Source organism: Stenella coeruleoalba (genome assembly GCF_951394435.1).
Source record: "Stenella coeruleoalba genome assembly, chromosome: 13".
Classification (NCBI taxonomy): Eukaryota; Metazoa; Chordata; class Mammalia; order Artiodactyla; family Delphinidae; genus Stenella; species Stenella coeruleoalba.
The window spans coordinates 25,912,352-25,938,713 of NC_137159.1; the positions used below are offsets into that span (position 1 = coordinate 25,912,352).

General features: G+C 54.6%; 3 protein-coding genes across 4 annotated transcripts; 2 read left to right on the forward strand and 1 right to left on the reverse strand.

Moving 5' to 3' along the window:
• Positions 1–5,947: 5,947 nt before the first annotated feature.
• Positions 5,948–8,317, forward strand: PCGF1 (polycomb group ring finger 1; the record flags this gene model as incomplete). Of its 2 annotated transcripts, XM_079940795.1 has the most annotated exons (9): positions 5,948–6,064; positions 6,484–6,589; positions 6,747–6,899; positions 7,054–7,125; positions 7,252–7,357; positions 7,542–7,575; positions 7,674–7,760; positions 7,893–7,973; positions 8,077–8,317. In XM_079940795.1, exons 1-9 carry the CDS (start codon positions 5,972–5,974, stop codon positions 8,122–8,124), a joined length of 780 nt encoding a protein of 259 aa, XP_079796921.1. In that variant the 5' UTR covers positions 5,948–5,971. The 2 variants fall into 2 exon arrangements, with proteins under 2 accessions (XP_079796921.1, XP_079796920.1); XM_079940794.1 differs by lacking the exon at positions 8,077–8,317 and having other exon boundaries at positions 7,893–8,033.
• A 5,456-nt stretch (positions 8,318–13,773) lies between these two features.
• On the forward strand, positions 13,774–15,623 carry LBX2 (ladybird homeobox 2). The gene is made up of 2 exons (XM_079941309.1): positions 13,774–14,113; positions 15,145–15,623. Exons 1-2 carry the CDS (start codon positions 13,909–13,911, stop codon positions 15,528–15,530), a joined length of 591 nt encoding a protein of 196 aa, XP_079797435.1. The 5' UTR covers positions 13,774–13,908; the 3' UTR covers positions 15,531–15,623.
• Positions 15,624–17,921: 2,298 nt separating this feature from the next.
• On the reverse strand, positions 17,922–22,806 carry TTC31 (tetratricopeptide repeat domain 31). The gene is given in 13 exon segments (XM_079940321.1): positions 17,922–20,102; positions 20,290–20,337; positions 20,341–20,391; positions 20,606–20,659; positions 20,663–20,747; positions 20,841–20,929; positions 21,338–21,433; positions 21,437–21,574; positions 21,682–21,758; position 21,761; positions 21,870–21,924; positions 22,346–22,449; positions 22,585–22,806. Coding segments are annotated over 13 exon segments (1,128 nt in total). The 5' UTR covers positions 22,615–22,806; the 3' UTR covers positions 17,922–19,802.
• Between the last annotated feature and the right edge of the window lie 3,556 nt (positions 22,807–26,362).

The following is a 26,362-nucleotide window of genomic DNA, read 5'->3' on the forward strand; positions in this document are numbered from 1 at the left end:
GGGTCCGCGTCAAGGAGGACCGCAGGAGGCTTGGCAGTTGGGGAGGGCGCCCCAAACAGCTCTGGGAGCCCAGCAGCGGAGCGTTTGGGGCGGTGGCCTCAGGGGTCAGCGGGGCTGGCCGTGGAGAGGCGCCGGGGCCCCCAGGACATCTTCATCCCTGTGTACGGGGAGTAACCGCGCCCGTGCCGGCCTCTGCCGGGCGTCGGCGCAGGGACTCGCATCCCGGGGGAGCGCGACCCACTGGGGCCCCAGGAGCGCCCTTGCTGACTCTGAAGAGCAGATGGACGCTGGACTGCCAGGGCCTCTGCCCGAGTCCGGGGTGGAGAGGGTTGGCCGGCTCGGGCTGGGGCAGTGACTGACAGATCAGCCTCGGGTGGGCAGTGGGGGCTGGGGGTAGGGCAGGGGCGGGGCCGGGCCTGTTAAAGGGGAAGAGACGCCTGTTTGCTCTGAGCGCGGGGAAGACTGGCCGGCGGGAATGGTGGGGGTGTTGGAGGGGGGAAGGTGGCGAGAGTGTTATGAACTTGCACGGGAGGGGCCGGTGCTTGGGCCGCTACGCGCTGAGTCAGCCGAGATGCGCAAGGCAACTCCATCCTCGCTGGCCTCCGCCTTTGGGGTTTCCTCGGCCTCACCGGCTTCCTTGCAGGTGCCTCCTCCCACAGCCCCCACTCTTCGCCTCCCGATGGGTCCTGCCTGACGACTCCCGAATTCGTTGTGGCCCCCGCCTAAATGCTCTCGAAGACCAAATCTCGTTGTGGCTTTCTGGCTGAGATGGGAAGCGGCTGGGGAACGGGGCCGGCGAGTTGGAGGCCCGGGAAGAGGACAGGTGTGGGAAGGCGGTGGCGGGGCGTCCGGTGGGCTAGGGCGGGGAGCAACTACTCTGGGCCAGTGATCCTGGTGCTCCTCCCGGCCTCTCCCATAGGGGCCCTAGCTGCATTCGGGAGCGCCCGTAATGGGTGCCCAGTGTTTCTTAGAATTTCGATTTTCTGAAATCGGTGTAAAGCGGACCCGTGGCTCCACCGGAGCCAACTCAGGTCAGTGGGGCTTGGGGCTGGCGTTCTGCCCCCAACAGGGAACCACCAACGCGGGACTCTGCCCCTCCACTCTGCGCCTAGGAAGTCTATTCTCACACACTCCCTCCCACCCCCGCAAAGGCAGGAGGACGAAATCGCCACAGGCGACACTTGGGACCTCACAGAAGTCTTCGGAGGATCCTAACCGCCTCATTTCGCAAAGCTGCTTCACTCCACCCAAGCCCAGGAAACTGTGCCTGGAGCGTGTCAGAGAAGGGAGGTGGGGAAAGACAGAAGCCGCTCGGTGACCTTGTGACCTCTTGCCGAGGACCCAGGAGCTGGGAGCGTGTGAACTCTGCATCCTTCCCCGGGATGGGACCCGGGGCCGGCCGGGCCCCTGTGCCTTAGACCCGCCCCTGCCGCCACCCAGCCCGGTGCAGGCCGCCATAATCGGGTTAGCTGGGTCGGAATTACATTACCTTCCCCGGCCCGCCCCGGACCCCGGGGTTGGGGGGGCTGGTTCCTGGCGCCTCTGAGCCGGTGAGACTGGGCGCCTGGAGGGGGATGTTCTTACCATCCCTCAGAGGGTGGGCACGATGAGTAGCTTGGCCTGCCTCGGCACGTGGTGGCCAAAGTACCCCACCCCACTGTGCCAGCTCTAGCCCCTCCGCTGCAGCCCACTCTGGTGCTTCCCTACAGGCTGCCAGTTACCCGTGTGAGCCGAAATGCCTTCTAAGTCTAGTAGATGGGTCTCCCTGGGAGCACGGATCTTCCAGTTGATTCTCCAGGATCTCCTGGGGAAAACTCTGCCCCTCCTTTCTCCCTAGCAGATGGGCTGGCAGCCTGGCGCTTAGGGCACGGTAAGGGGTCTTTTCTCTCCAGGGAACCAGGAATGATATTTGGGCATCTGGGCAGGAAGATAAGGAAGAGAAAGAAGGGAGTAGGCTTTCTCGTCACACAAAGCCACCAGCCCCTCAGTGTTCTCAGAAAACCTCAATCTGAAGGGGGTGAATGATGGGGGAGGGAGGCAGTGGGCATCAATAATAGGTGACATCCTCCCCCAGTCTTGTCCACCTCCATCATCCAATTCTCCAGCTATTCCCCCACCCTGCCAACAATCCCTTCTGAAAGGGTTGCTGGGGCTGAGGGCGCGGCGGGGGTGGGGGGGGGTGGGGGGGGTGGGGGCGGGTACTGCTACTGTGGCAGCTGTTTTTGTCTTGGTGAAGGAAACATATCACCACCTCCCCTTAGCCTTCACAGAACTCCAAGCATCTTTTCTCAGCAGTAGAGGGGTTGGGGCTACTAGAGAGCATGAAACCTCTACTGTTCAGGCAAACCCTTCAGAGATAGCAATGGGCTGGATTTCCCTGGATGAGAACAGAGAGCCTAGGGAGACAGTAAAGTAAATAAAGTCTCTCAAGGGGACTGGCCTGCAGGTTAGGAGTTTGTCAGTCCCCTTTCCCACTCCAGGGGTGGGCCTCAGGAGACAGTGAGCACTAGTGTGTCTCCAATCAAGCGGAATAAATCCTTCTTGAATGAATCAATGAGTGAATCAATGCAGGTGAAAAAGGTAGCATTGTGCAGACCTGTATACCTGCTTACTCTACATCCTGCCTTTTTTTTTTTACATCCTGCCTTTTGAGGTCAGCACAGATGGCACGGCCACCCAGAGATTACCCAACTGATCCTTGGAGGAGAATGGTCACAAACCTGGTAGTATATACACATCTTCTGGGGATTTAAAAAAAAAAAAATTCTGTCAGCCACAGTCCTAGGAATTTCTCGGCTTGCCTCTACCTTGCTAGTTCCCTGATTCTCTAGCAAGATGGTTCCTGCTAGTTTCTGTTCAGGCCTTCAAACCTGCAGCTTCAAAGGGAGAGGCCACATTCCCAGCCCATCCTCCTGAATCTTGTCTTCCGTCCTGCTGTTGGTGCCATGTCCCCACTCCTGTATCATCATTTTTCTTATCAATTTAGTCCTTCCTACCCCCAACTGTCTTAAGTCTCTACTATCTGGACAAAGTCTTCGCCCAACTTCTCAAGAGAAATTATGTGTTTCCTTTTCCCTTTTACTGCCCATACCCATTGCCTCCATTTCCCCATTATTTATTCTTTTAACCCACCGCAAGCTGGCTTCACTACATGGACCCTTTCTCAGAGAGCTCCCGTGTCCAGTGTCTGTTATCCAGGACTCCTCTGACATGTTTTACTTTGCTGACCATCAACTTTTTCTTGAAATGTCCATTCTTTTGGCTTCCATAATATCATATTATTCTACATCTTTGGACATTCACAGTCACTGCTTATGTTTTTCCTCCACCGACTTCTCTTCTTCCACCAAAGACTGTGAGCATTCTTCAGAGCTCAGACTTCAGCTTTACCCATCTCTACCTCTGCTCAGGTTTCATCCATTCCAATAGTTCCATCTATTACAGCTACCCAGAAAACTCTAAGACCTCAGTCCCTGGTTCTGACACTTGCTGTGTTCCACCCCACCATTCTAGTTTTCTAGCAAGCTCCACCTGCTTTCACTCTAGCCACCTTAAGTCCAACAGGCTGGAGGAAATTCTTCCCCTCAAGCTCCTTATTCACTTCCTCCTATTATTCTTTTCTTTGAAATGTTTCATACACAGTCCTTCCTTTCCATTTCCACAGATGAAAGCCTAGTCTAGGCCATCATCACCACCACGAAATATAGTTGTAAATACAACAAAAATTCCTGCCATTGAGCACCTTACATTCTAGTGGGGGAGGCAGGTGAAAAGGAAACATATACAATAAACTTAATAATAACAATGCTAAGAAGAAAACTAAAGCAAGGAAGGAGGAAGAAGAAGTGTAAGAGTGGGGGATTATGATTTATCTAGATTGATCACAGAAGACCTCATGGAGTAAAGACCTGAAGGAAAAAAAGGGCCATTTGGATATCTGAGCATTTCAAGTTGGGGACACGAGAGTATATCCTGGTGTATCTGTGGAACAAATGGTGAGGGGGTCCAGTGTGTCTTGAGAGACTGAGGGACTGCGAAAGACCATGCAAGGCCTTGAAGGCCATTGTAAGACTTGGACTTTTATTCTAATTGAAAAGAGAAGCTATTGGAAGGTTTTAAACAGAAAAGTAAGAAACCTCATTTTTAAATTTTATTTTAAGCAACTTTCTTAAGGCAAAACTGACATACAATAAAATGTACATATTTAAAGTGTACAATTTGATACACTGACATGTATACACACATGAAACCATCAACACAATCAAGATAATAAACATCCATCAACTCAAAAAAACTTTCCACGTATCCTTCCCCCCACCCCGGCCCCCGGTACGCAGGCCTCTCACTGCCGTTGCCTCTCCCGTTGCGGAGCACAGGCTCCAGACGCGCAGGCTCAGCGGCCATGGCCCACGGGCCTAGCCGCCCCGCGGCATGTGGGATCCTCCCGGACCAGGGCACGAACCCGTGTCCCCTGCATCGGCAGGCGGACCCTCAACCACCGCGCCACCAGGGAAGCCCCCACGTATCCTTTTTTTATTCATGTTTTACCGGAATCACTGTGAGCTGCTATGTTTAGAATAGGCTAAAGAGGGGTAAAGGTACAAGCAAGGAAAGCAGGCAAAAAGCCACTGCAATCATCCAGAGAAGAGATAATGCCGTCTTCGAACAGAGAGGTAAGCAGTGGCTGTAGCGAGAAGTAGTTGATTAAAATATCACCAATCTCATAACTCCTTACCACTAATTCACTCTGAAGATAAATGAACAAATATGTTTCTTTCATAGGATAATTCACCCTCTTCCAAAACGTCTTTTAGCTCCCTATTGCCCTCAGGCTAAAGTCCCAACTCCACAAGGCTCTGCTTCTTCCATCACTACACTCAGATCTACACCTGGGCCTCAGTCCAGTCCCTCTCCGTTCACTCCGTTCCCCCCACTTTGCCTTTCTTTTCTATTTCCACCACACTCCTTTCCCCACCCCACCCCCAATCTCTAAATTGTGCCCACACAAAGACCCAATTCCTCCAGAAAGTCTTTCGGGGTCTCCACTGGTATCTCTCCCTTCTTGAGTCTCCAATTGCACCTGATGTTAATACTCCACAGTAATTTTATCTTTACTTTGTTTTTGTTTTTTTTAATCCCACTTTTTAAAAAGTAACTATGGACGTCGGTGTACCAGCTCTAGGGCCCCTGCGTCCTCCCCAAGTACGGGACTGGGCCTATGCTACCGCAGGAGTTCGCTGCCCCAGCGTGTCCATGTGTGGTAGTGTCCTAGCCGTCCTCCCCTCCTTCTTGGGCATCTGCTCTGCATTAGTCTGTCCCAGGCCTCCGCAGGCGCCGATGATTGAATCATCATCATTAACCAGGGCCTGCTCCCCCATCCTCGGCGGCAGGGGAGAGTGTGGGGGCGGGGGTACGATCACTACCAAGTCCCTGGGGGTCCCTCCTTCCCCTCCACCCTCTACGAGATTCCGCAAAGCTCCGAGAAATCCCCGCTGTGAAGCCGGGACCAGGCCCACCATCGGGATGAAGCTCCGTAATGCGGACGCGTCAGCCGCGGAGGGCGACACAAGTAGAGGGCCCTGGAGGGGCTTCTTTAGCAGGGACATCATCACAGGAGATCGACGACCCTGAGCGGTGGCGGGAGGAGACCGCCGGGCCTTTGGGAGTTGAAGGCGGCCGTCTTTTGCAGGCTCCAAAAGTTAGTCCCGAGGTCATGTCGGGTCTATTATGATGATTACTACAGGAGCTCAAAGAGATAGGACCCCTTCCCAGGCACCCCCCGACTCCCTAATTACAGATTGAGGAGGGGGAGGGGCCAGTGGGGCTCAGGTGAGCACACGGCGAGAAAGGGACATGGGCGGGGCCTTACAGAGGGTCAGCGAATCCGAAAAGACCTAAGCCTTCGTTGCGAGGCGACAAGTCCCGCCCCGCAGGCGGCACCGGAAGTGGCCGGCCGGGATCAGCCTTTAAGATGGCGTCTCCTCAGGGGGGCCAGATTGCGATCGCGATGAGGCTTCGGAACCAGCTCCAGTCAGTGTACAAGATGGACCCGCTACGGAACGAGGTGCAGGGGCGGCAAGGTTACCACTGTGGTCGGCTAGCGGTGCGAACTGCGGCCGGCTACAGGACGGGCGGTGGCTGGCCGGGCGCCAGTGCGCCTGCGCAGAGACAGGGTGCCCAATGCGCCTGCGCGATTGCGGTCGGGTTGCCAAACTCCAGGCTAGGACGCCTGCGCATTGTGCCGCTCACTCTTTGTAGTCTCCCCTGGGAAAGGAAGGTGGGGCGAGTTGGCTTGGAGGGAGACCCCGCTGTGCGCGGAGCCCTCTGCTGGGCGGAGGGGGAGTGTCAATCCCCGGGAGCTAATCGGCTGACGGCGCAGGGTGCGGTGTTGGCCGTGGGGTCTGATGAGAGGCGACTTCCAAGTTGTGAAGGCGCACGGGTTGGGGTTGGGAGAGTGATCGTTGACGGAGGGTGTGTCCGCAGGAGGAGGTCCGAGTAAAGATCAAAGACTTGAATGAGCACATCGTCTGTTGCCTGTGCGCAGGGTACTTCGTGGATGCCACCACCATAACAGAGTGTCTTCATACGTGTGAGTGCCCAGGACCCTGGCTGTTTCTTCCAGGCCCCACTTCCCACTAAGCCGGCTGCCAGCCTCTAGGCTGCTTGCCCCAACCACCCAGGCGACCCACCCAGCCCATGAGCCCGATTTCCAGAGGGCCTGAGAGTTTGCTTTTCTCTTCTTGCAGTCTGCAAGAGTTGTATTGTGAAGTACCTCCAAACCAGCAAGTACTGCCCCATGTGCAACATCAAGATCCACGAGACACAGCCACTGCTCAACCTCAAACTGGACCGGGTCATGCAGGACATCGTGTACAAGCTAGTGCCAGGCTTGCAAGACAGTGAGTAACCAACCTGACTTTGAGGGGCCTCTAGAGGACTGATGCTCGGTGACAGCTTGAGATGACAAGGGCTTTGGTAAAGAGGTTGACAGCTAGAGGGACAAAGAATGAGGGAGGGCTTATATTTTACTTCCTGTACTCCACTCTCTTCTAGGTGAAGAGAAACGGATCCGAGAATTCTACCAGTCCCGAGGCTTGGACCGGGTCACCCAGCCCAGTGGGGAAGGTATGTCTCTTGGTAACAGGAGGGTAAGGTAAAACCCCCAGAGCATTCCTCCTGCCCAGTTTTGCTCCCCGGGGAAAAAGGCCTATGGAACATGTGCCACTCTCCTCATTACTCTGTCTTTCTCAGAGCCAGCCCTGAGCAACCTTGGCCTCCCCTTCAGCAGCTTCGACCACTCAAAAGCCCACTACTATCGCTATGATGAGCAGCTGAGCCTATGCCTGGAGCGGCTGAGGTGAAGGACAGGTCATGGGCTATCAGAAGTGACAGTGACAATGACCCAGAGGCAGGGAGGGGCTCAGGGAGAGGGCGAGCAGTAAGGGAGTGTCTGTTCACTTGAAGAGAGTATATCATGGTCTGGGCAAGGGACAGGGGAAAGATAGAGCTCCCTAACCTGTGTCTGTTCCCCCCACCCCCAGTTCTGGCAAAGACAAGAATAAAAGCATCCTGCAGGTGAGAGGGGCTGAGGGGAGGGCCTCTTTAAGGAGACTCACCTCCCCATGGCCCTTCCCTCACACACCTGTTCTCTTCCTTTCCCTCCCCACCCCCAGAACAAATATGTCCGATGTTCTGTTAGAGCTGAAGTTCGCCATCTCCGGAGGGTGCTCTGTCACCGCTTGATGCTAAATCCCCAACATGTGAGTATCCCATAGTAAGTTTTTTGGGGAGGGCGGCTAAGAAAGGAGGAACAGAGTATAGGGTAGACCAGGGTAGTTCTTGACCTGTGCAAGAGGATACTTCTTGAAACTGTGCCCCTGTCTCCCTTCTAGGTGCAGCTCCTTTTTGACAATGAAGTTCTCCCTGATCACATGACCATGAAGCAGATATGGCTCTCCCGCTGGTTCGGCAAGGTGAGCCAGTGCCAAGGCAGTCTCCAGGGCAGGGGCAGACTGAGGGGGCCTCTTGGGTAAGAATGTTCCCACTGACTGCTTCTTCCCTTTATTCTCTCCTTAGCCATCCCCTTTGCTTTTACAATACAGTGTGAAAGAGAAGAGGAGGTAGGGGCCAAGCCCCCACCTATCCCTCTGCCCTTCCCTCCCCAGATATTTATGTGAAATTAACCTTGGCTTTATTTTTTGAAATAAAAATTTTAAAAAAAGCAAATTTTTCCTTTTTTTCCTGCCACACACTCATGCTTTGTCTTGTGCCCTGCTTCCCTCTTGAGTTTCATCAAGAAGGAGGGCCTCTCTATGTTGGTGTTCCCTCAGTGAATTGCCAAAGGAAAGCAGTAGAGGACCCTACATATGTAAAACTCTGAAGGTGACCTAAGTGAAACCAGGTCATTCATACCAGCTCTTTTTGGTGAAGGGAAGGGGAGCTCTCACCATCCTTGAATGTTGCCACATATAATGAAGGCCTGAGTTGGAGGTATCCTAATTCAATAGTGGTGAGAATGGGGCTAGGGTTTGACAGTGGCCACTGCAGGACTGAAGAAGAGTGATATTTGAAAGAAAATACAAAGAATTGCACTATGGGAGGAGCCTTAAAAAAAGTGGGATGCAAGAACACATGGGGATAGTCACAGCTGGAAACCTCGCTGTCCATATGAGATTCAGTGGGCCTTCAGGGACCTGGGCTAGGTGAAGCCAGGGTGTGGAGAGGGTAGTTGAAAAGAGGGAACTGGTGCTCAGGAGAGGCACTTTTTAGGAACAAGAGGGAAGCAACAAGGCGAGAACTCCACTGAGTAATTCAGCAAGCATTCCTTGTCTGTTTGAGCCAGACAGTAACAGAGGAGGGGACTGGAGGCCAAAGCAAGGAGCTCCTGAAGGAAGCTAATGGGCTGCTGTGGAATCTGGGACAAACTGGATGGCATAGGCAGCATAAATGTTAAACCTTATTTTAAAGCCTAAATCTGGCGCTGGCCAGAGTCTGACTCATGAATTCAAGGGGCTCATTGGGTATAGCTTGTGAGGGCTGAAGGTGCCTGAGCTTCCCCAGATGGAGATTGGGTGGCAGAGGGCTCAGGGGAGGGCCATAGTGAAGGTGGCCTGAACTGGCTAAAAGAGCCAGAGACTCAGGGGCAAAAACCTGAGCTCTCTCCCAGGGCACAGTAGGCGTGGGCTTCCCTCCCCATGGATGAAGCTTGTAGGCCAAGAGAAAGGCACATGTGGAGAGACTGCAGACAGCAAGGCAGAACCCCTGGTGACCTCTGGGCAGGCAGCAGGGACCAGGGTAGGGACACTGCAGGGCCACTGGCCCAGGCCCAGTTCCTTCCTGGCACCATCTCCAAGATTCCCGAGCCTCACATGTTTCAGGCCTCAGGCCTGGAACGCGCCAACCCCCACCCCCCACCCCCACCAGCTGTCCTTGAAAGCCTAAGTGTCACCTCCTACAGAAAACCTTCCCTCAGCCAGAATCAGGGCTTTTTTCAGTGTCTTTGGCCTGCCTCTATACCAGCATGTATCTGGAGGTTTTTGATGAATTATATCTATCCCAGGGTTCCCCATTCTCTTCTCCCTGAATTTAAGCTTGGGTACTCCCAGGCCCACTCAAGCACGCAGCACTTAGACTGTTCTCAAGGCATTTGTGTGTGAAAGGGCATTTCCGGGGGCGGGGCGGGGGGCGGTAGTGGAGGTAAGGAGAATGGAAACGCCCCTACAGAGGAGTCCAGTAGGGGCTTGGCGGCAGCTTGACATCTAGCAGGCCCAGTCAGAAGATAAGGCTGCTGGAGACGGGAGACCTGAGATCCAAGCCTTGGGATGAGGCCTTTGATGACACATGGCTAGCGGCCAAGAAGCAGCAGAAGGCGCTCAGGCCTGGATCTGGGTTGGCGCGGATCCCCTCCTCGTCCCCAGCTCAGTGGGGCCTTTTTTGTTGTCTGTCAGCCGGGGTGGCAGTGGTGGCGGTAGCTGCCGCTGCCGTGCGTCTCCCGAAGTGGCTGATGCAGACCCGCTGCGGGCAACCGCGCCGTTCTCCCTCCATCTGTGGGTCCATTACTTCCCTCCCCGGCCTGCCCCACGCAGATCCCGACCCTCGGGGTCACTCGGGTCTCGATCTGCGCCACAGCGGGCAAATCAAGCCCACGGTTCTCTTGGGCTTGGTGACCTAGAACGCCGGCGCCGTGCTCAGAGAAGCGGCCGCAGGGCCTTCCCAGCACGCAGCCCGCCCTCAGGCGCCCGGGACCTCGCGGGGCGCCCGGGTGGAGGCGTCGGTCCTCACCTGCAGGGCCAAGCTCGCCCTTGCCCCTCATGCCCTTTCTCACCAAACCCCTTTCGTGGTCCACACTCACCTGAGGGAGGGGGCACCAAGATTTGCTCTGGCCTTTGGCACAGAGGAGGACCCGTCTCTCTCAGCCTGGCCAGTCTCTCCCAGGACTTGGGGGTGGGCGGGGGTGAGGAGGTAGGGAAAAGGGACTTCCCTGGAACAATGGGTTCCAAGGGGTACACCAGTGTAGGGGTGTGGGGGAGTGTCTGAGCATCCCGCCGCTCCTGCACCCCAGCCTGCACACTCCCAGCTTGGTGGCAATTGCACAGAGCTTTTTGTGAGCCAGCGTAAAGGCCTAAAAGAACTCACAGACCTGAGGCCCTAGAAGTGAGAAAACTAAAATTTATGTCTGAATCGGTTATATCTGCATTAACGTTTTCTGAAAGAGAAAACCATCCCAGAAGTGTGTGAGATGTATGGACTCCCCACCCCAGCTCCTCTGCCTGGAGTTTCTTCTCTAAAATGCCCACTTCCCTCTCACTCTGGTTAAGGGATTTCCCCTGGGGGGGGGGGTGGGGAGGACAAGCACATCTCTTGGGACTGTCCTCGGCCATCCACCAACCCAAGGAGGTTATTCTGGGGATTCCGCCCCCCTTTACACTCACAGAATTCAGAGAAATGCGTGGGGTGGGAAATCCAGGGGACTGAAGGTCATTTGTTGAGCAGATATGGATGCCAAGAAGAGGGGGTACACCTGGGGCAGGCCTGGGTAGAGGAATCTGCAAGCTGAGAGGCTGAGGAGGGCAAGGTGGGCCAGAGGTGCAGTGTCAGGGAATGTGAAATAAGATGGGGGTGATGAGGAAAGGGAATTCTGAAAGAGGGTGTTGGGGGTGGGTGAGAAGGCACCCTTAAGTGGGAATGGAGGTGCCTTCTGGAGGGAAAGTGAGAAAGAGGGGATCTCTGCTAGAGGAGGGAGCAGAGGACCCCCAAATGTCTGAAGGGACAATGGGGAGAGTCTGTTGGAGAAGGGGGGGTGGCAGGCAGCAATGTATGCTCACGTCTTTGGATGGCTCTGGGGAGGACCCAAGTCAGAGAGGGCTGGACCATGGGGGTGGGAGGTATGGTGGGAAGAGGTGCACTGGAAAGCAGCAGCACTGCCAAGCTGGGGTTGGGGGAAGCCTATGAGACAGCTAAGCGCCCTGCTCCTCAGCCCAGGACCCAGGTTTAATCTCTTAATCTCCCTCATTAATCATTCCCTTCCTCCTACCCCCCTCGGAGGATCTGGTTTCTCCCCAGCTCAGGTTCCAGGGGCTTTGCTGGGAAAAGTCCCCTCCTGTGGCCCCACAATTGTCTGGACAAGTCCCTGGCTGCTGAGATGACCTTAGCTGGGCTCTGCTGTAAGTGGCCTCTTCCCTTTACTAGTCTCTCCTTCCCTCTCCTCCCCCAAACCCACATCTGGGGACTGCCCAACCCCATTGTCCAACCCCATTCCTAAGCCCGGTTGCAAGGGGGAAAATGTTGGAGAGACAGAAGGGGAGGAAAGCAAAGGCCCTTCAGGAGAGCCCCACAGACACACAGGAGTAATTGAGAGCAGAAGAGATGACATAAAAGCTACATAAGAAGATGCATGAGTGAAGGCTGGAGTGTCTGTTTGGTGACAGGCCTGGGACATAGGCTAGGCAGTTCCTGCAGCCTCCTGAGACCTTCTTTAATTGCAGATTAAGGGAAACCCCCAGGATGGTTCCGAGGGCTGAGGCCTCCAGCTAAGAGGATCTCTCCTGGCCCTCCTCCACCTGCCACCATTAATAACCAATTAACAAGGTCCTGGCATCTCAGCTTTCCACTGTCTGCTCTCTGATCCAACAGTGGCCCACTGGGCTGAGTTTATTGCTTAGGCTGCCATGAAGGTACTATGTGAGTGTCTGTGTGAGTCTTAGGGGATGGGGGGTGACTTGGGAGGGAGCCCTTTACCAAGAATACCCTTTGTTGGGTGTGGGCTATGTCACTGCCTCAGGTTACATGAGGTTCCCTGACCCCCATTATCAAAGTGTTTTCCTGTCCTTGTCAAGGAGTCTTTGACCCAGGTGTCTTGGATCTCCCAAGCTCTGTTCAGGGCACCCCAACTGCAGGCTCCACTTGCCCCAGAGAATAGACAGGTGGACTCAGAGTATCACTGCACAAACGGTCGGAGGTACAGAAGTCTACAGAGAAGGTGACATAATGCACAGTCCAGGAGGGACTTGTCCACTTCTTCATGGCACTGTTTGAAAAAAACAGAAGAGATCATAGCAGCGAGTTCCTTAGGAGTGGTGAGTTCCTCAGGAGTGGTGGGGCTTCTCTGCCTCTGGGATGTGAGACGTGAACAAAACCCTTGCCCTGTTGGGCCTCCACTGGTGAGCAGTGCTATCCCAGAGTTGTCTTCTTCCTACAAAGGAGGGCTGTGGTATAAGCCCAGGACTAGCTGTGGGAGAGAAGTGAGAAAGACAGAACCCAGATAAGATAGGAATGAATATCCCAGGTCTTAGAATTTGCCCCTGGGTTGGTAGGGGTTCTGTCCCAGGATCTGGTTGGGTATATGAAGTCTGCCCTTCAAGTCACTCTTCTATAGCGAGTGACCCTGACGCTCCTGGGCAGTGACCAGTGGCCGCCTCCACTGTTGTAGATGCTGGGTGGTTTCTGGGCCTCTCCAGGCTGAAGGACCTCTACTCCAACTACAGGAGCTTAATAAGAAAACAAAGACAGATCGACTGATAGATGGAAAGAGTAACCGGGAAGCCCAGGCTTCACTGGCAAAGACCCCTCCTGGGCAGTAACACTAGCTCTGGTTTGCTGTGTCCTCTCTCCTGAGGCCCAGGTCTCCGGCCCCTTCTCCATGTGTTTTGACTTCCTCAGGGCCTCTGAGCCCTAGCGGGACAGCCTTGGGTCCAGCCAGAGAGCCGGCAGAGTCCACTCACCTGCACTTGCTTCCCCATGGCATCCCCAGTATTCCCGGTTACAATCGCTCTGCCTGGCCAGGTCCTTCCAAGTTGCAAGTCCCCCAGCCCCCAGCACCGCGCTAATAACTTCCAGCCGCCCGACCTCTTTAAGAGCGTTCCGCAGGGATGGGGCGGAACGAGGGGGCCAGGTCAGGAGACAGAGGTCCTTACTAGGTGAGACTGGGTATCCTACCACTGCCAGTTCTGCTCTCCCTTTTCGGAATTTTGCAACTCCCCAGCCGTTGGGGCCAGGGAAAGCAATTTTATTGCCGACGAGTTTATGAGCCAGAGCTGCGGCTAGGCGGGGAGTCTGTGGTATACAGAATCTGGGGGCCGCCCAGGAAGGGTCCAGCCCGAGTGTGCACTGCGCCGCGTCCGGCAGCGCAGAGCAGCCCTGCGGCCCGGCCTGGCGGGTTGTTCCTCCGGTTTCTCTCCACACCTCCCCACCCTGTAGAAATACCGCTGCCGGAACGTCTACCAGCTCCAGACCCACCGCGGACCCGGCCGGGTTGGGGGGTGGGGGCGCAGGAGGAGGGGCACTCGAGGCTCGGGCCCAGCGCGGGGGGCGGGTCCGAGGCTGGGGGCCCAGATCGGGAGCCGCGCTGGGGCCCAGGCAGCTGCGGAGCCGAGCGCGGCGGGCGGCGGGACCGCCACAGCCCGGCTGGCCATGAGCTCGGGATCCGAACCCCGGACACCCCGGACACCCTTCAGCATCGCAGACATCCTAGGCCCGCACATGGTTCCCCGAGGACCCTCTGCGTCGCAGCTTCCAGAGTCGAACCAAGGTCCCACGTCGCCGCTGTGCGCGCTGGAGGAGCTGACTAGTAAAACTTTCCGCGTACTTGACGGGCACGCTCCGCAGCCCTCTGAAGGTATAGCGCCGGCGAGGTCGCTCACTGTGACTTGGCCTTCTCCCCATTTCTTTCCTCCAGGTTCCCGGTCTCGAACCTTCGTTCACCCTGGCCGCCACCCTAATCCGCACCCTGCCCTCAGCCCACGTGCTGGGGCTTGCCTCTCCTCTTCTCCCCTCCCCTCCGTTAGTTCCCAGGCTCCGCGCCCGCTCCTGGAGGCCGCCAGCGCCGAGGGGAAGGGCCAGTCTGTCGAGAACTGTGCGGGGCAATCGCGACAGAGAAAGGCCAGAGAGGAGACAAAAGGCCTGGCCCGGAGGCTGTAAATGAGTGAGCTAGGGCAAGGGCGGCGCAGAAAGTGCAGGGAGGCGAGGCTCGGGCCTCTCCGGGTGACCGAGCTCCACTCCAAGCCGCTCTCCTCTCGAGAGGGCGCAAGGAGCAGAAGTTCCTTGGAGCCTCAAGGGCCGCGGGACTCTGGACTCCGCCTTTCCTCGCCCTTTGTACCCCCACTCTCTCCCTTCTGGGCTCGAGGAGGGGGCGCCCGTGTCACCCAAAAAGAATAAGCCGAGAGTGCCCAACACCCACGAGTTTAAAGAAGGGCACGGTGCAGGTTCTCTTGCACTCACCATTCCAGCTGAATGCCCCTACTCTGACCATGGTCGGCCCCTGCCTCTGGTGCTGGCCCAGACCTGCAAGCCCGCTCCACCAGGGGCTCCGGAAGGCCTCAAAGGCCCCGCCCTAGACCGCCTGACCGTGCACCAGTTCTCTGGCTTGTCCCGCCCTCCTCCCACTCCCCGGTCCCCGCAAGATACCCTCAGCCTCCTGCCTCCAGTACCCCAGTGGCCGGTTCCACTTTGTGCCCCACTCCCGGGCTGAAATACCACCCTCCCCCCTCGCAAAGTTCGGGAAGGGGCGGCGGTTCTGGCTCCCGTCCGTCTTTTCGCTCCGCACCAACGCCCCCCTCGCTGGCTTGACCCCACCCCCGCTTTTCCTCCCGAACCGAAGCCTGATTCCCGCAAGCTAGAAGAAGGCTGACCCCCGCCCTGTCCCCGCAGGCCGCGCGGCCCCAGGCGCGCTGGGCCCTGGCCGGGCCGGCCGCAGACGGCGGAAGTCACGCACGGCGTTCACCGCGCAGCAGGTGCTGGAGCTGGAGCGGCGCTTTGTCTTCCAGAAGTACCTGGCACCGTCCGAGCGAGACGGGCTGGCGGCGAGGCTCGGCTTGGCTAACGCGCAGGTCGTCACGTGGTTCCAGAACCGGCGAGCCAAGCTCAAGCGCGACGTGGAGGAGATGCGCGCCGACCTGGCCTCGCTGCGCTCGCTGTCCCCCGAAATCCAGTGCCGCCTCGCGCTGCCTGACGGCGCCCCAGGCCTCTGCCCGGGCCCCGCCCGGCCTGACTCTGGGCCCCGATTGTCAGACGAGGAGATACAGGTGGAAGATTGAAGGCAAAGCTACCTCTAGGGCTCTGGGGCCCTGGACTCCGCGCCTCCGCGTCCTGTCTGGGTTCCGGGGTAAAGGGAGGGTGTCGACCCGGGCCCCTTCCGGCTCACAGTCCAGACGCCCACCTTTCCCAATTGTTGAGAATAAAGTTGAGACTCCGCCGCAGCACGCCTCAATCCTGACGCTCCCCGCAGTAAGAGCAAAATCTGCTGATTATTGCGAAGATTCCGTGCTTGGCACCGTGCTGAGCGCTTTAAATCCGATGTTTCCTTTAACCCTCAAGCAACCCTATAAGGTAGGTGATATAATTATGCCCATTTTACAAAAGAACAACCCCTAGGTCAGGATGTGGACCCAGGCATCCAACCAGCCTTCAGAGCTGGTGCTGGTCAGCTCTATGCTCTGGAGACTGCGGGATGAGGGGAAGGGCAAGGGACTCTGGTAGCTGCGGGCGCGTACTCCTCCTCTACTGGCCGCCTTAGTTCCAGGTCTCCACCCGGCGTTTGATCAGCTGCCACCTGGGAGACCTTGCACCTAACTAATAGACTGGCCCCAGAGTGACAGCGTCCTGCCTGACTCTCCTTTTTCCCCACCCTGAGGTCATTTGTTAATAGAGTCCTGACCCTTCTCCTCGCCCCCACAGAGAGAATCCTACACTGAGACACAGGCAAAGTGATGAGCTCTGGGAGAGGGGACATACCCCTGCTTCTGGGACCTCCATCCCACCCCGCACTTGGGCGGAAAATGTCACCACCAGGATGATGGTGGTGGCGGGAGCGTGGGAAGGATTGGTCCTACTTGCTGAGGCAGAGCTTAGAGTAGCTGCTTGCAGGGTAGAGAGCCCAGCCCACCTCCTCCAACAGATATTTCTGAGATTAATTTCTAACGCTGGTAATGAATCATCCTCCTGCATGTGATGGGGAGGGAAAAGGAACACTCCCCGTGATGCAAGTCTTCCCCCATGCCTGGTCATCCCTGTTCATCTTTAGGAGTCCCTCCTCATCAGTCCTTCCTCCCTCCCCAGACCTTCCCATGCTCAGGTGCCACAATCCCACCCTCAGGATGCTCTGGGAATAATCCACCCAGCGCTGGGGGTGGGGGAGGGGTATGTGTCAGCTAGGGCCTCAGCTGCAGGTAGAAGTCCCAGAAAAGGATATTTCAGGGAAGTGAACGAGGCTGGAAGGCAGAAAGGAACCTGGCATTTTCAGACACAGTTCCAAATGCTTTGCATGGATTAATCTTTACAATAAATCCCATGAGATGAGACTTTAATTTCATTGTAAGGATAAGGAGAATGAAATCACAGAAGCCCATGATCATGTCGTGAAGCTTGTAAGTGGAGGCTGGGACTACTAACCGAAAGAAGTGTTCACAGAGCAGAGAGAGGGAAGAGCCAAAGGTAGGAATTTAGGCATTGTACTGTAGACAGAGCAGGTCATGGTTCTTGGAGGTTTTAGGGAGGAGAGGTATAAGAGCAATGTTTAGGGCAGGCGCATCTGGCTGCATGTGCAGGGTGACTGGCGCAGACCTGATGAAAGAGTGTAGCTCTGGCCACTGCAAAAAGTAAGAGCAGAGAGAATTCAGGGCCAGACTTGGAGTCGGGAGGAAGGTTGTTATGAAACAGGAATCAGTGTAATTTCTCCAGTGACCAAAGATTGGAGGAGTCAAAGACAACCTTGAAACCCTGGGCCACTGGAAGGAAAATGACATCATTGACAGGAACAGATAATGACTACTAGTACAGAGCTAAGAATCTGTCACCTATTATATACAAAAAGTATTCTTTGCACCTGTGTTGCCTCTACAGTACACATATACAACACACACATACCTCCCCTGGTTCCTGTTCAGGGCTCCATCTGTATTCCCTTCATCCCCTTCTAAAGACTGCCTCTCTGGAACCTTTAGATTGGGGTGACTAATTCATTCCTGTTTGCCCAGGGCTTTCCCAGTTTTACCACTGAAAGCTCCACAGCCTTGGAAATCCCTCAGTCCCAGAAAAACCAGGATGTTTGGTTATTCTGCTTTCCAGCCTTGGGGACTCAGACCTCAGGCTGCTGGGTCAGAACCCTACCAGTCAGCAGTGTGAGTGTGGGACAAAGTGGAGGCAAGGTGTCAGGAGTCCTATGGCTCTTGGGAAAGATTCGAGTCCAGGACAGTCTAAGAGGTACTGGGGCGGGGACATTTCTTTGAGGGGCTGGAAGAGCAAGGAGCAGCTCAGCCTGAAAGCAAAGACGCCATACAGTAGTGGTGGGTGGCCCTTCTTTGAGGGGCCAGGAGCCCTAGTGGAGTCCCCAAAGCATGTAAGTCCCACCTTCCTAGCCCCAGTCCAGGACAAGAGGGCCACATGAGCAGGCCTGGTATGGAGGCACTGTGATATAATCACCCCTTAAACAAACATAACTACCTCTCCCGAACCCCACCCCCCGGCCAGCCGGGCATGAGCAAAGCACTCCCAGGGCAAATAATTCTAGTCAGGAAGGTAGGGTTCAGTCAAGTTAACTGGCTCTGAGCCATAACCCTCTGCTACTTAGGGCTTCCTAAATTCTAGCCCAGTGCTACCACCTCTTATGATCAAGGCTTGGATAAACAAAACTCAAACCTGTCCCACCAAAATGGCCTCCTGGATGGGTGTCTCCTCTGCTAGGTCCTAGAGCAGAGCTTCCCAAACGTCAGGTGCCTCAGGATCACCGGGAGGGCTTATTGAAACACAAACTGTTGGGCCCACTCTTTCAGCTTCTGATTTAGAAGGTCTAGAGGGGCCTGAGAATTTGTATTTGTAAAAAATTCCCAGGTGACACTGATGCTGGTGGCCCAGGGACCACACTTTGAGAACCACAGTCCCACAAACTCTGTATTTTGTGAAATAAGCAGCAATTCACTCATACTCCTCTTCCCAGTGTTGGAATCATGAATATGTAGGACAATTGCAGATAAAAATCAGTTTATTTAACACCCATTATGTACCAGGCTTTCGGTAGGTAGGTTCTCACACTTTCTCTTTCAGCCGTCACAACAGACCTGTGAGGTAGGGATTGCCCACATTTTACAGATGAGGAAACTGAAGCACAGGTGTTAAGAAATCTGCCGAAGGTGACCCAACTGGTAATGGCAGACTTCAATCTGTCATACAGTATTTAAGCGTCCTGAAACCATAAACAATAAAAGAATTTGGGACAGCCTTAAATAAAGAGGTGCTTCAGCATCTCCTATCTCTAGGTGCAAATGGTGTTGAATAAGACCCATAGGACAGCAAGAGTCATTCATCCTGATAAATGGTTCCTCTAGGAAAGGCATTCTGGAGGCCTAAAAGTCCCCTGCAGATCCATATTTAAATGAGCTGAGAGTCCCAGGCAGAGCTAGGGAGGAACTAGCCAGGAGCAGCTGCCAGGATCTTAGAGGAGAAACCAGAAGGAGGTCATGATTCTTATACAGAAAGTAGAGGATTTTAGCCTTCTTTAGGGGCAGTGACCCTGGGTGGAAAAAAGTATGTAAATTCACATGGGGCAAAGGCTGGTTACAATGCCCAGTGCTGGAGTGGAGAAAGACCATGGCCAAAGTAGCAGAAGCCTGGGTTCCTGCTAAGGCCCCACCAGTGGGGGAGCCAGCAGTGCAGGTACGTGGAGATGTATGGGCTCTGCCAGCTCCAGGCAGAAGCTGGTAAGCTGGTAAATACAAACCCTTGGTGAATCTTCTAGCAGTGGGAGGAGGTGAGCATCAGACCACTGGGCAAAGGAGAGGTCAGAATATGCATGGAAGTGTGGACAGGAAACAGGGCATGAGGAGCTCAGGCTTGAGAAAACCGGGCAAGAACTGGGATTAGGAAGAAGTGAGCATCTGTCAATCTGAAGGGCAAGACTTGGGTCTTATTCATTACTGTGACCCTATCCTGAGCAGAGATCTGGCCGGTGAGTGAGTCCCCCAGGGCCAAGAAGCAGGGCAAGCCTCAAATGCCCCCACTGCCAGGTCTGTTATAGTCTGAAAACCTGAACTTTTGTACAGATCCCTTCTTGAGCCTTGGGAGATTTTATTTTTCCTTACTGCTCCCAGAAGAAGCCATCTGCTTAAGAACCAAAGAAAGCCTATTTCAGTGGATGTAGGGCTCCTTTCTCTCACCAGAAGGTCTCTGTGGCAAGAGGCATGACTGCCAGGGATGTTCCCAACCGTGGTATTAGAGTACAGGTCTCAAAATGTGCAGTGAACTGCTACCACACAGTGTCCTTCATCCCTGTGGGATGCACACATGGCCTTGCCTTATTAGGGACAGGTCCTCCTTCATCTGGTGTGAGGTAGGTGCTGGGGCCCAAGTCCCAGGATGCCCCAGCCCTTTGAGGAGTCCTGGAAATGGAGAGGACAGGGTCTTCTGCTCTGAGTATGGGGGAGGGACCAGCTGGAGGGGCTCAGGTGATGTGGGGGATAATGCAAGGGTGGAGACAGAAGGCCAGGGGCCCTCGGAGCAGTGCTTCCAGGGCAACTGAGGGAAAGGAGACCTGAAGGCCCCAGCTCAACATGGGGAAATGCATAGGGGAATCCAGTTGACAGAGGCGGCCCAGGGCTTCCTCCTCGCTGGTCCTGCTGAGAGAGAAGAGGGAGGGGCACCTGATACTCCTTCCAGCAGTGCTGCCTGTGCCCCCCTCATCCCATGCATTCCTGCCCATCCCCCTTATTTGCCTGAGGCAGAAAGCAGCAGCATTTGGTGTTGCAATCCCAGCCAGTTCTCTCTGTTTCCCCCTCAGCATAAGAGTGGGTCTGGTCCCTTTACCAGAGCGAGTTGTAGAAGGCAGGAGTGGAGCTCCCAGACTGCGTCAGGCTAGGATCCGCCTCTCAGAGTCTCCTGGAACACAGCAGCTGCCTCTTCGAAACGCTTCGGTCCCAGAGGAATGAGAAAGAGGAAAGTTTAGGCGTCAGTGGGGTAAGGGAACTTAAAACTGCCCCCTTTCCCAAACTGGCTCCAGTTCCGAGTACCACTAACATTGTGACATTGTGGTAGTAGCTTAACTAGAAAATGTCAATGTAGACCTGATCCCCACCCGATCCCACTCAAATTCCTCTTCAGCTTCCAACCTCAGACCCATTACCTGCAGTCCCATCAAGCCTTTGCCCAGGTGAAAGAGGCCCCAGGGCCAGCCAGGCTACAAAGTAAGGGCTACCTGGGCATCAGCCAGGGCCCACACCGGCTGACCCAGCCGTTCATGGCAGAATGAGTGATTTCCAAATAACCTGATAAAGACAAAGTGGCCAAAAGTCCAGGTCCTCCCTCGGCACCCGGCCTTGCCCTGACATCCCAGCATAGAGGCCAACCCCCCCACCTACCGGTGGTCCCAGGGGTTGAGCTTCGAGGCCTGGGTGAAGAGGACCACGGCCTTGTAGTGGAAACCATTTTGGGCAAAGCTGGTACCAAACTCTGGGGAGGAGAGAGGGTAGGAAGGTTCAGATGGGGCTATCGCAGGGAGGGATGGGTGAGGAAGGAGAGAGAAAGAATCTCACTCCTGGCTCTGTTGTAAGGCAGCTGCCAGCAGTTCTAGAGATGCCTAGGAATGGGAAGCAAAGTCAAGCAGGACTCAAGGCCTCAGCCTTCCCAAATCCTTCTCCTTTGTTTAAACAGTTTGTGTCAGGCAACTCATGTAATCCTCGTGACAGGTCTGCAAGATGGCATCAGCCCTACTTTCTTGCAGAGGAAACTACCCTGGGTCAGGGTGACAGTGATGGAGCTGGATCCCAGGTCTCTTAATCCTAGGGCCAGAGAACTCCTTCTACTGATCACTGCCCTCTACCCTTAGATTGCATAACTTCCCAGAGCCCTCTGGCACCCCTTCCACTGGTTCCAGCTGAGGTTCTTCTGCCCTCCTCATCTCTGCCTTATGACTCTGCCTGGAGCTCTCTTCTTCTGGAGTGCTTCCTTCCTCCTAACTCATCTTCTCTTGGGGACCCAAGCTCCTGCCTTGGGGCTCCTGACTCAGTCCCTTTTCTCTGCAGGCACTGGGGGGCCAATCCACAACCTTGCACAAAGCCAGAGACACAAAGGTACTAGATAGATCCAGTGAGTCCTGTGAGCAGAAAGGAAAGTTAAGGAGGGGCAGGGATGAGGTATGTCCTAGAGTAGCGGGAGGAGAGGGTGGGCAGAGACCGTAAAGGGAAGGAAGGGGGCTCTTACCTCTTCCTCGCAACACTGTCCCTGAGCTGGGTTCCCAGAGCTGGACGGGGGGCTCTCATCCCCATCTGCAATGCCTCAGCCTGGAAGGTGAGGCAGGAAGGTGAATAGGTGCAGTGTTGGGATTGCTTGCTTTTCCAGCCCCCCCTCCTGGTACCTGGTGCTCTTGGTACCTGCCTGTAGACATTCACGTTGGACTCCCCGCCATCCTGCTCCAAACGCTCCCTTCGCTTCCGATCCTTTTGTCATGACACTGTAATGACAATGACGAGGAAGAGGAAGATGTATTTTGAGCACTATACTTAAACACCCGCACACACACACACACACACACACAAGTTGTATCCTGAGACCAGTTCTTCATGTGGACAATATATATGGTACCGTACTAAGAGCTTTGCATACACTATCTCATTTAATCCTTGCAGCTCTGTGAGGTAGGTTTTGTTGTCATCCTCATTTTACAGGTGAAAAAGCAGGTAAGACGGTCATCAGGCAGAGGGCTCATAGTAAGGAGGCAGATTCCAGCCCAGACAGCATAGTGTGACTCTAGAACCACGGCACCAAATGGCCTCCAGGAGACCCTCCAGTCCCTGAGCCCCGTGGGGGCCCCTGGCCATCTAGAGTTCTCTCTTCTTCCCTCCCCCAAGTCCCTCTGGGCCCCTACTCCTTCTGCCCTCCAGCTCCCTTCTTTTTGAGTCGTTTCTTCTCTGCTTTCCGTTTCATGCGCTCCTGCTCGGACACCAGCTCCTCAGCCAGGCGGTTGGCTTCCTGGAAGAGGAAGGGCAGGTGGCAGGAAAAGAGAAAGTGAAAGGGAGGCAAGCAGTATGAACGAATCTTGAAAGCTCCAGATTAGGAGAGAATATAGACATGGGAATCTGGAGACTGGGAGAACTAGAGTCTCACCTCTTCAGTCAGCAGGAGCCTCTGCGGCATGGCCACCTCAAGCAGGTTGTCTGAGTCACTGAGGCAGGATGCTGAGGCAGAAGGGCTTTGAGGGCAGGGCTTAGACCCTCGTGGAGGGTATAGGAAGGACTTTTGGAGACCACAGGAGGTGCCCAGTCTCTCAGCCTCCTTGGCCTTGTCATTCTGTCCAGTAGTTTCCCCCTCATAACAGAAATGGTCCGGAGGGAGTCTGTCAGGAGGGAGAAAGAGAAGGGAAAGGAAGAACGTGAGAGAGAGGAGCATCTGAAAGCCAGCCCCCCCCACCCCCAACCAGGGTACCAGCCTTAATCCCTGGGCCCGGCCCCTGCACTCCCCACCACGGTGCCACAGCTGCAGCCGCCTGCCGCTCCCACCCACACGGATCCGACGCAGGCCCTGGGGATCATTCGCCACAAGCCGTCGAAAAAAATCCACTATGTCTTGGGAGGGGGTGGGGAGGGGACATTAGGTTGGTGTTGTGGGGAACTCTGGGAGACAGCAAGGAGCTTGGCTGGGTTGACCGCTCCACCGCGGCAACCAGTAACCAGCCACCCAGCCTGGAAAACCTTACTGGCCGACCTCTCCCTGCTCAGCACCTCAAAACATGCTGCTCCTGACTTTCACATGTATCACCTGCCTTCCCAAGAGCTGAGGGTGGCATTCAGTCCAGGCTTCTCTGACATCCTGCCATTAGGTCAGCCACACTGATGCCCCTGAAATGGAGCCCTCTTACCTGCTCTTCCAGCGGTGTCCCCTGCTATATCCTTGAATATGAACACCCCCATATAGTCCACCCTGGAGCTACCTCAACGCCTAAATGAGTGCCACAGTTCCTGGCTGGCCTCTCCCCGGCACTTTATCTGTTTCTCCCCCAAACCAAGCTCTCAGCAATTACGCCCCTACTCAGAATTTTCCAGTAATCTCCCACTGCCAGGGCCACAGGCAGGATTGAGTCTAGCCTGGGATTTGGAGCCTTCCAAAAAGCTCCCTGGCTGACCTTTCCAGTTTTCCCTTGCAATCCTCTCCTACTTAGCCGCTGTCCTCCCTCTGCCACCAGGCTTCTTCCAGCCTTGGGGTCTTCCCCCAGCTGTCCTCAAATCCCTCCTGGCTCTGAGCTTCTTTCTCACAACTTGCCTCACCTTCAAGAGTTCAAATTCCATCTCCCCACAAAGCCTTCCCAGACCCTTTCGTTTCCAGTTATCTCTGCCCTCACTCAACCAAGCTGCATTAACATAGCCTATGTTATATAATTTAAAACCTTATTATTCATTGCTTTTTATTGCTCTCTTAATTAACCAGGTAGCATAGAACCGGAGAGAACACTGTCCTGGAGCACAGCTGCTTGCATCTTAGTTCTGGCTCTGCCACTACTGGGCTGTTTGATTTTGGACAAGTCATTTAACCTCTCTGGACCTCAGCTTCCTCATTCACAAAATGAGGCAAGACTCTTCAAGGCTTGGCCTGTACATTCTGTGGTTCTAATGAGGATTGTTTCCTTAGTTAGTGTAAGCCATCTTTAAAAACAAACAAAAAGGGCTTCCCTGGTGGCGCAGTGGTTGAGAGTCCACCTGCCGATGAAGGGCACATGGGTTCGTGCCCCGATCCGGGAAGATCCCACATGCCGCGGAGCGGCTGGGCCCGTGAGCCATGGCCGCTGAGCCTGCGCGTCTGGAGCCTGTGCTCCGCAACGGGAGAGGCCACAACACTGAGAGGACCGCGTACCGCAAAAAAACAAAACAAAACAAAACAAAAAAAGGACTGCCTTGACCTTCTATCTCTCCCCAAAACACGGTCTATACTACTCTCTTAATTCACTACCTGGCCACACATGATCTGACCACCAAATCTCTTCATGAAATCATCTCCTACCCTCTTGCCCTCCTCCAACTGCAGTGGTCTCCTTTGAAGTTCCTACAATACACCAAGTGTGCTCCCATTTCAGGGCTTTTGTGTTTGTTATTTCATCTGCTTGGAATGCTCTTTCCGCAGTGAATGGCTCACTCCTTCATCCCCTTCAGATCCCTGCTTAAATCTTCTGAGGGAGGACTTCTCTGACCACTCCCTTTAAAAAGCAAAACCTCTCGGTTCCATTCAGTGTTCCCTATCCTCCTTCTTGCTTTACTTTTCTTTGCACTTCTCATATTTGACATACTATATCATTTATTTGTTGAGTGGCTGCCCCCACTAGACACTGCTAATTCACTGACCATAGAAATTTTTGTCTGTTTGGTTTACTGCTTTCTTCCCAGTGCCTAAAACAGTGTTCAGTACATAGTTGGTGCTCAGTAAGGTGTGTGCTGAATGAGCAAAGGCAGACAGATGGGTGAGGAGGCTATTGTAATAGAGATGCAGCCAGGAGCTGTGCCTGAAGAACACTGTGTGATCCAGTGAGTTTGCACTTTGTCCTGTTGGTGGTGGAAGTGGATCTAATCTGGGAAGCGAAATGCTCAAATGAAATTGTACTGGGGAAAGAGATGAGTCTAGGGGTGAAATGTTTAGTTAGCAGGTCATTAGAACTGTTCAGGCCAGAAAGATTGAGTTCTTGAACTAAGGTAGTGGCAGCAGAAGTAGGAATGGAAATAATGGATTTGATAGAAGAGACACTTCAGAAGTAGATTTTGTGACTGACTACACAGGTGAGGTAAAGAAAAGGGGAAGAATATGTAGAATGATTCTCAGATTTCTGAATTAAGCAACTGGATGGAAGTTTGTGTTATTAACCAAGATTAAGATGAGAGAAAACGCAACAATTTGCAAAGATGATGAATTAACTTCTGGACTTGTTGAGTTTGGTTTTAGAGATAACCAGGTAGCAGTTGGAAGTATAGCTTTCCAGTGCTCCCAAATCTGATCCTCTCCCTCCCTCTATAACCCTACCACCTCCTTCAGGACATCCAAATCCATGTGCCAGACCAGGACGTTCAAACCACTTGCTGCCCTCTTACTCGCCTCTTCTCTCAAACCCATAACTAAGGTCTCACTTCAGTGACGTACTCTTAACGTTTCCTTGCTTTAGTGTCTTTGCTCACACTGTTCCCTCTGTTCATAATATCTTTCCCCAAGCAACTCCTACCCACTCCCCAATCCTCAACTAAGAGACCTTCGTCTGCCCGATCCTGCCCACTTCAAGCATTTATCACCGTTGAGTCGTCCCCGCCCCCTCCACTTGCGTTGTGTTTCTTGGCAGTAGGGCCCACAGTTACGCCTCTTCCAAAGCCCTGGTGCAGCCCCGCGCGGCGCCGGGCCGGGACGGGCAGGGCTCAACACGGAAGGTTGAAAAGAGGCGTGACCGTAAAGGGAACGGGCCGAAGAGCGGCTAAGAGTTGTTTTTTGTTTTTTTGGCCGCGCCGCGAGGCTTGCGGAATCTTAGTTCCCAGACCAGGTACTGATCGCTACCCTCGGCAGTGAAAGCGCGGAGTCCTAACCCCTGGATCTCCAAGAGACCGAATTCCTTGCAGAGTTTGGGGACAGCAGCGACCCCCCAGCGGGCAGCCGGGCCGCAGAGGACAGACTATAGGAAAGGAAGGCGGCGGCGCGTCTGGGGGCCTCGGGGTAGGTGAGCTGGAGCCCTCTGCCCATCACGTGAAGCACAAAATCCTACTGAAAACAGATCTAATTGGGGCTGCCCCAGTCTTCCTGGACCCCCTCCGGTCTTGTCTCACCTGCTTACCTAGCTTGACCAGCCCCACAGTCTTCGGAATCGGTGCCATCCCCGTCTACAGTGACCCGAAAGTGAAAGTGGCATTCGACACCGGCCGAA

What these genes read in the sequence shown, in the direction of transcription:
- LBX2 (XM_079941309.1), top strand. Translation starts at nt 13,909, where the DNA reads ATGAGCTCGGGATCCGAACCCCGGACACCCCGGACACCCTTCAGCATC. An exon ending in CGCTCCGCAGCCCTCTGAAG is followed by an intron (nt 14,114 to 15,144) that starts GTATAGCGCCGG and finishes CTGTCCCCGCAG; the next exon opens with GCCGCGCGGCCCCAGGCGCG.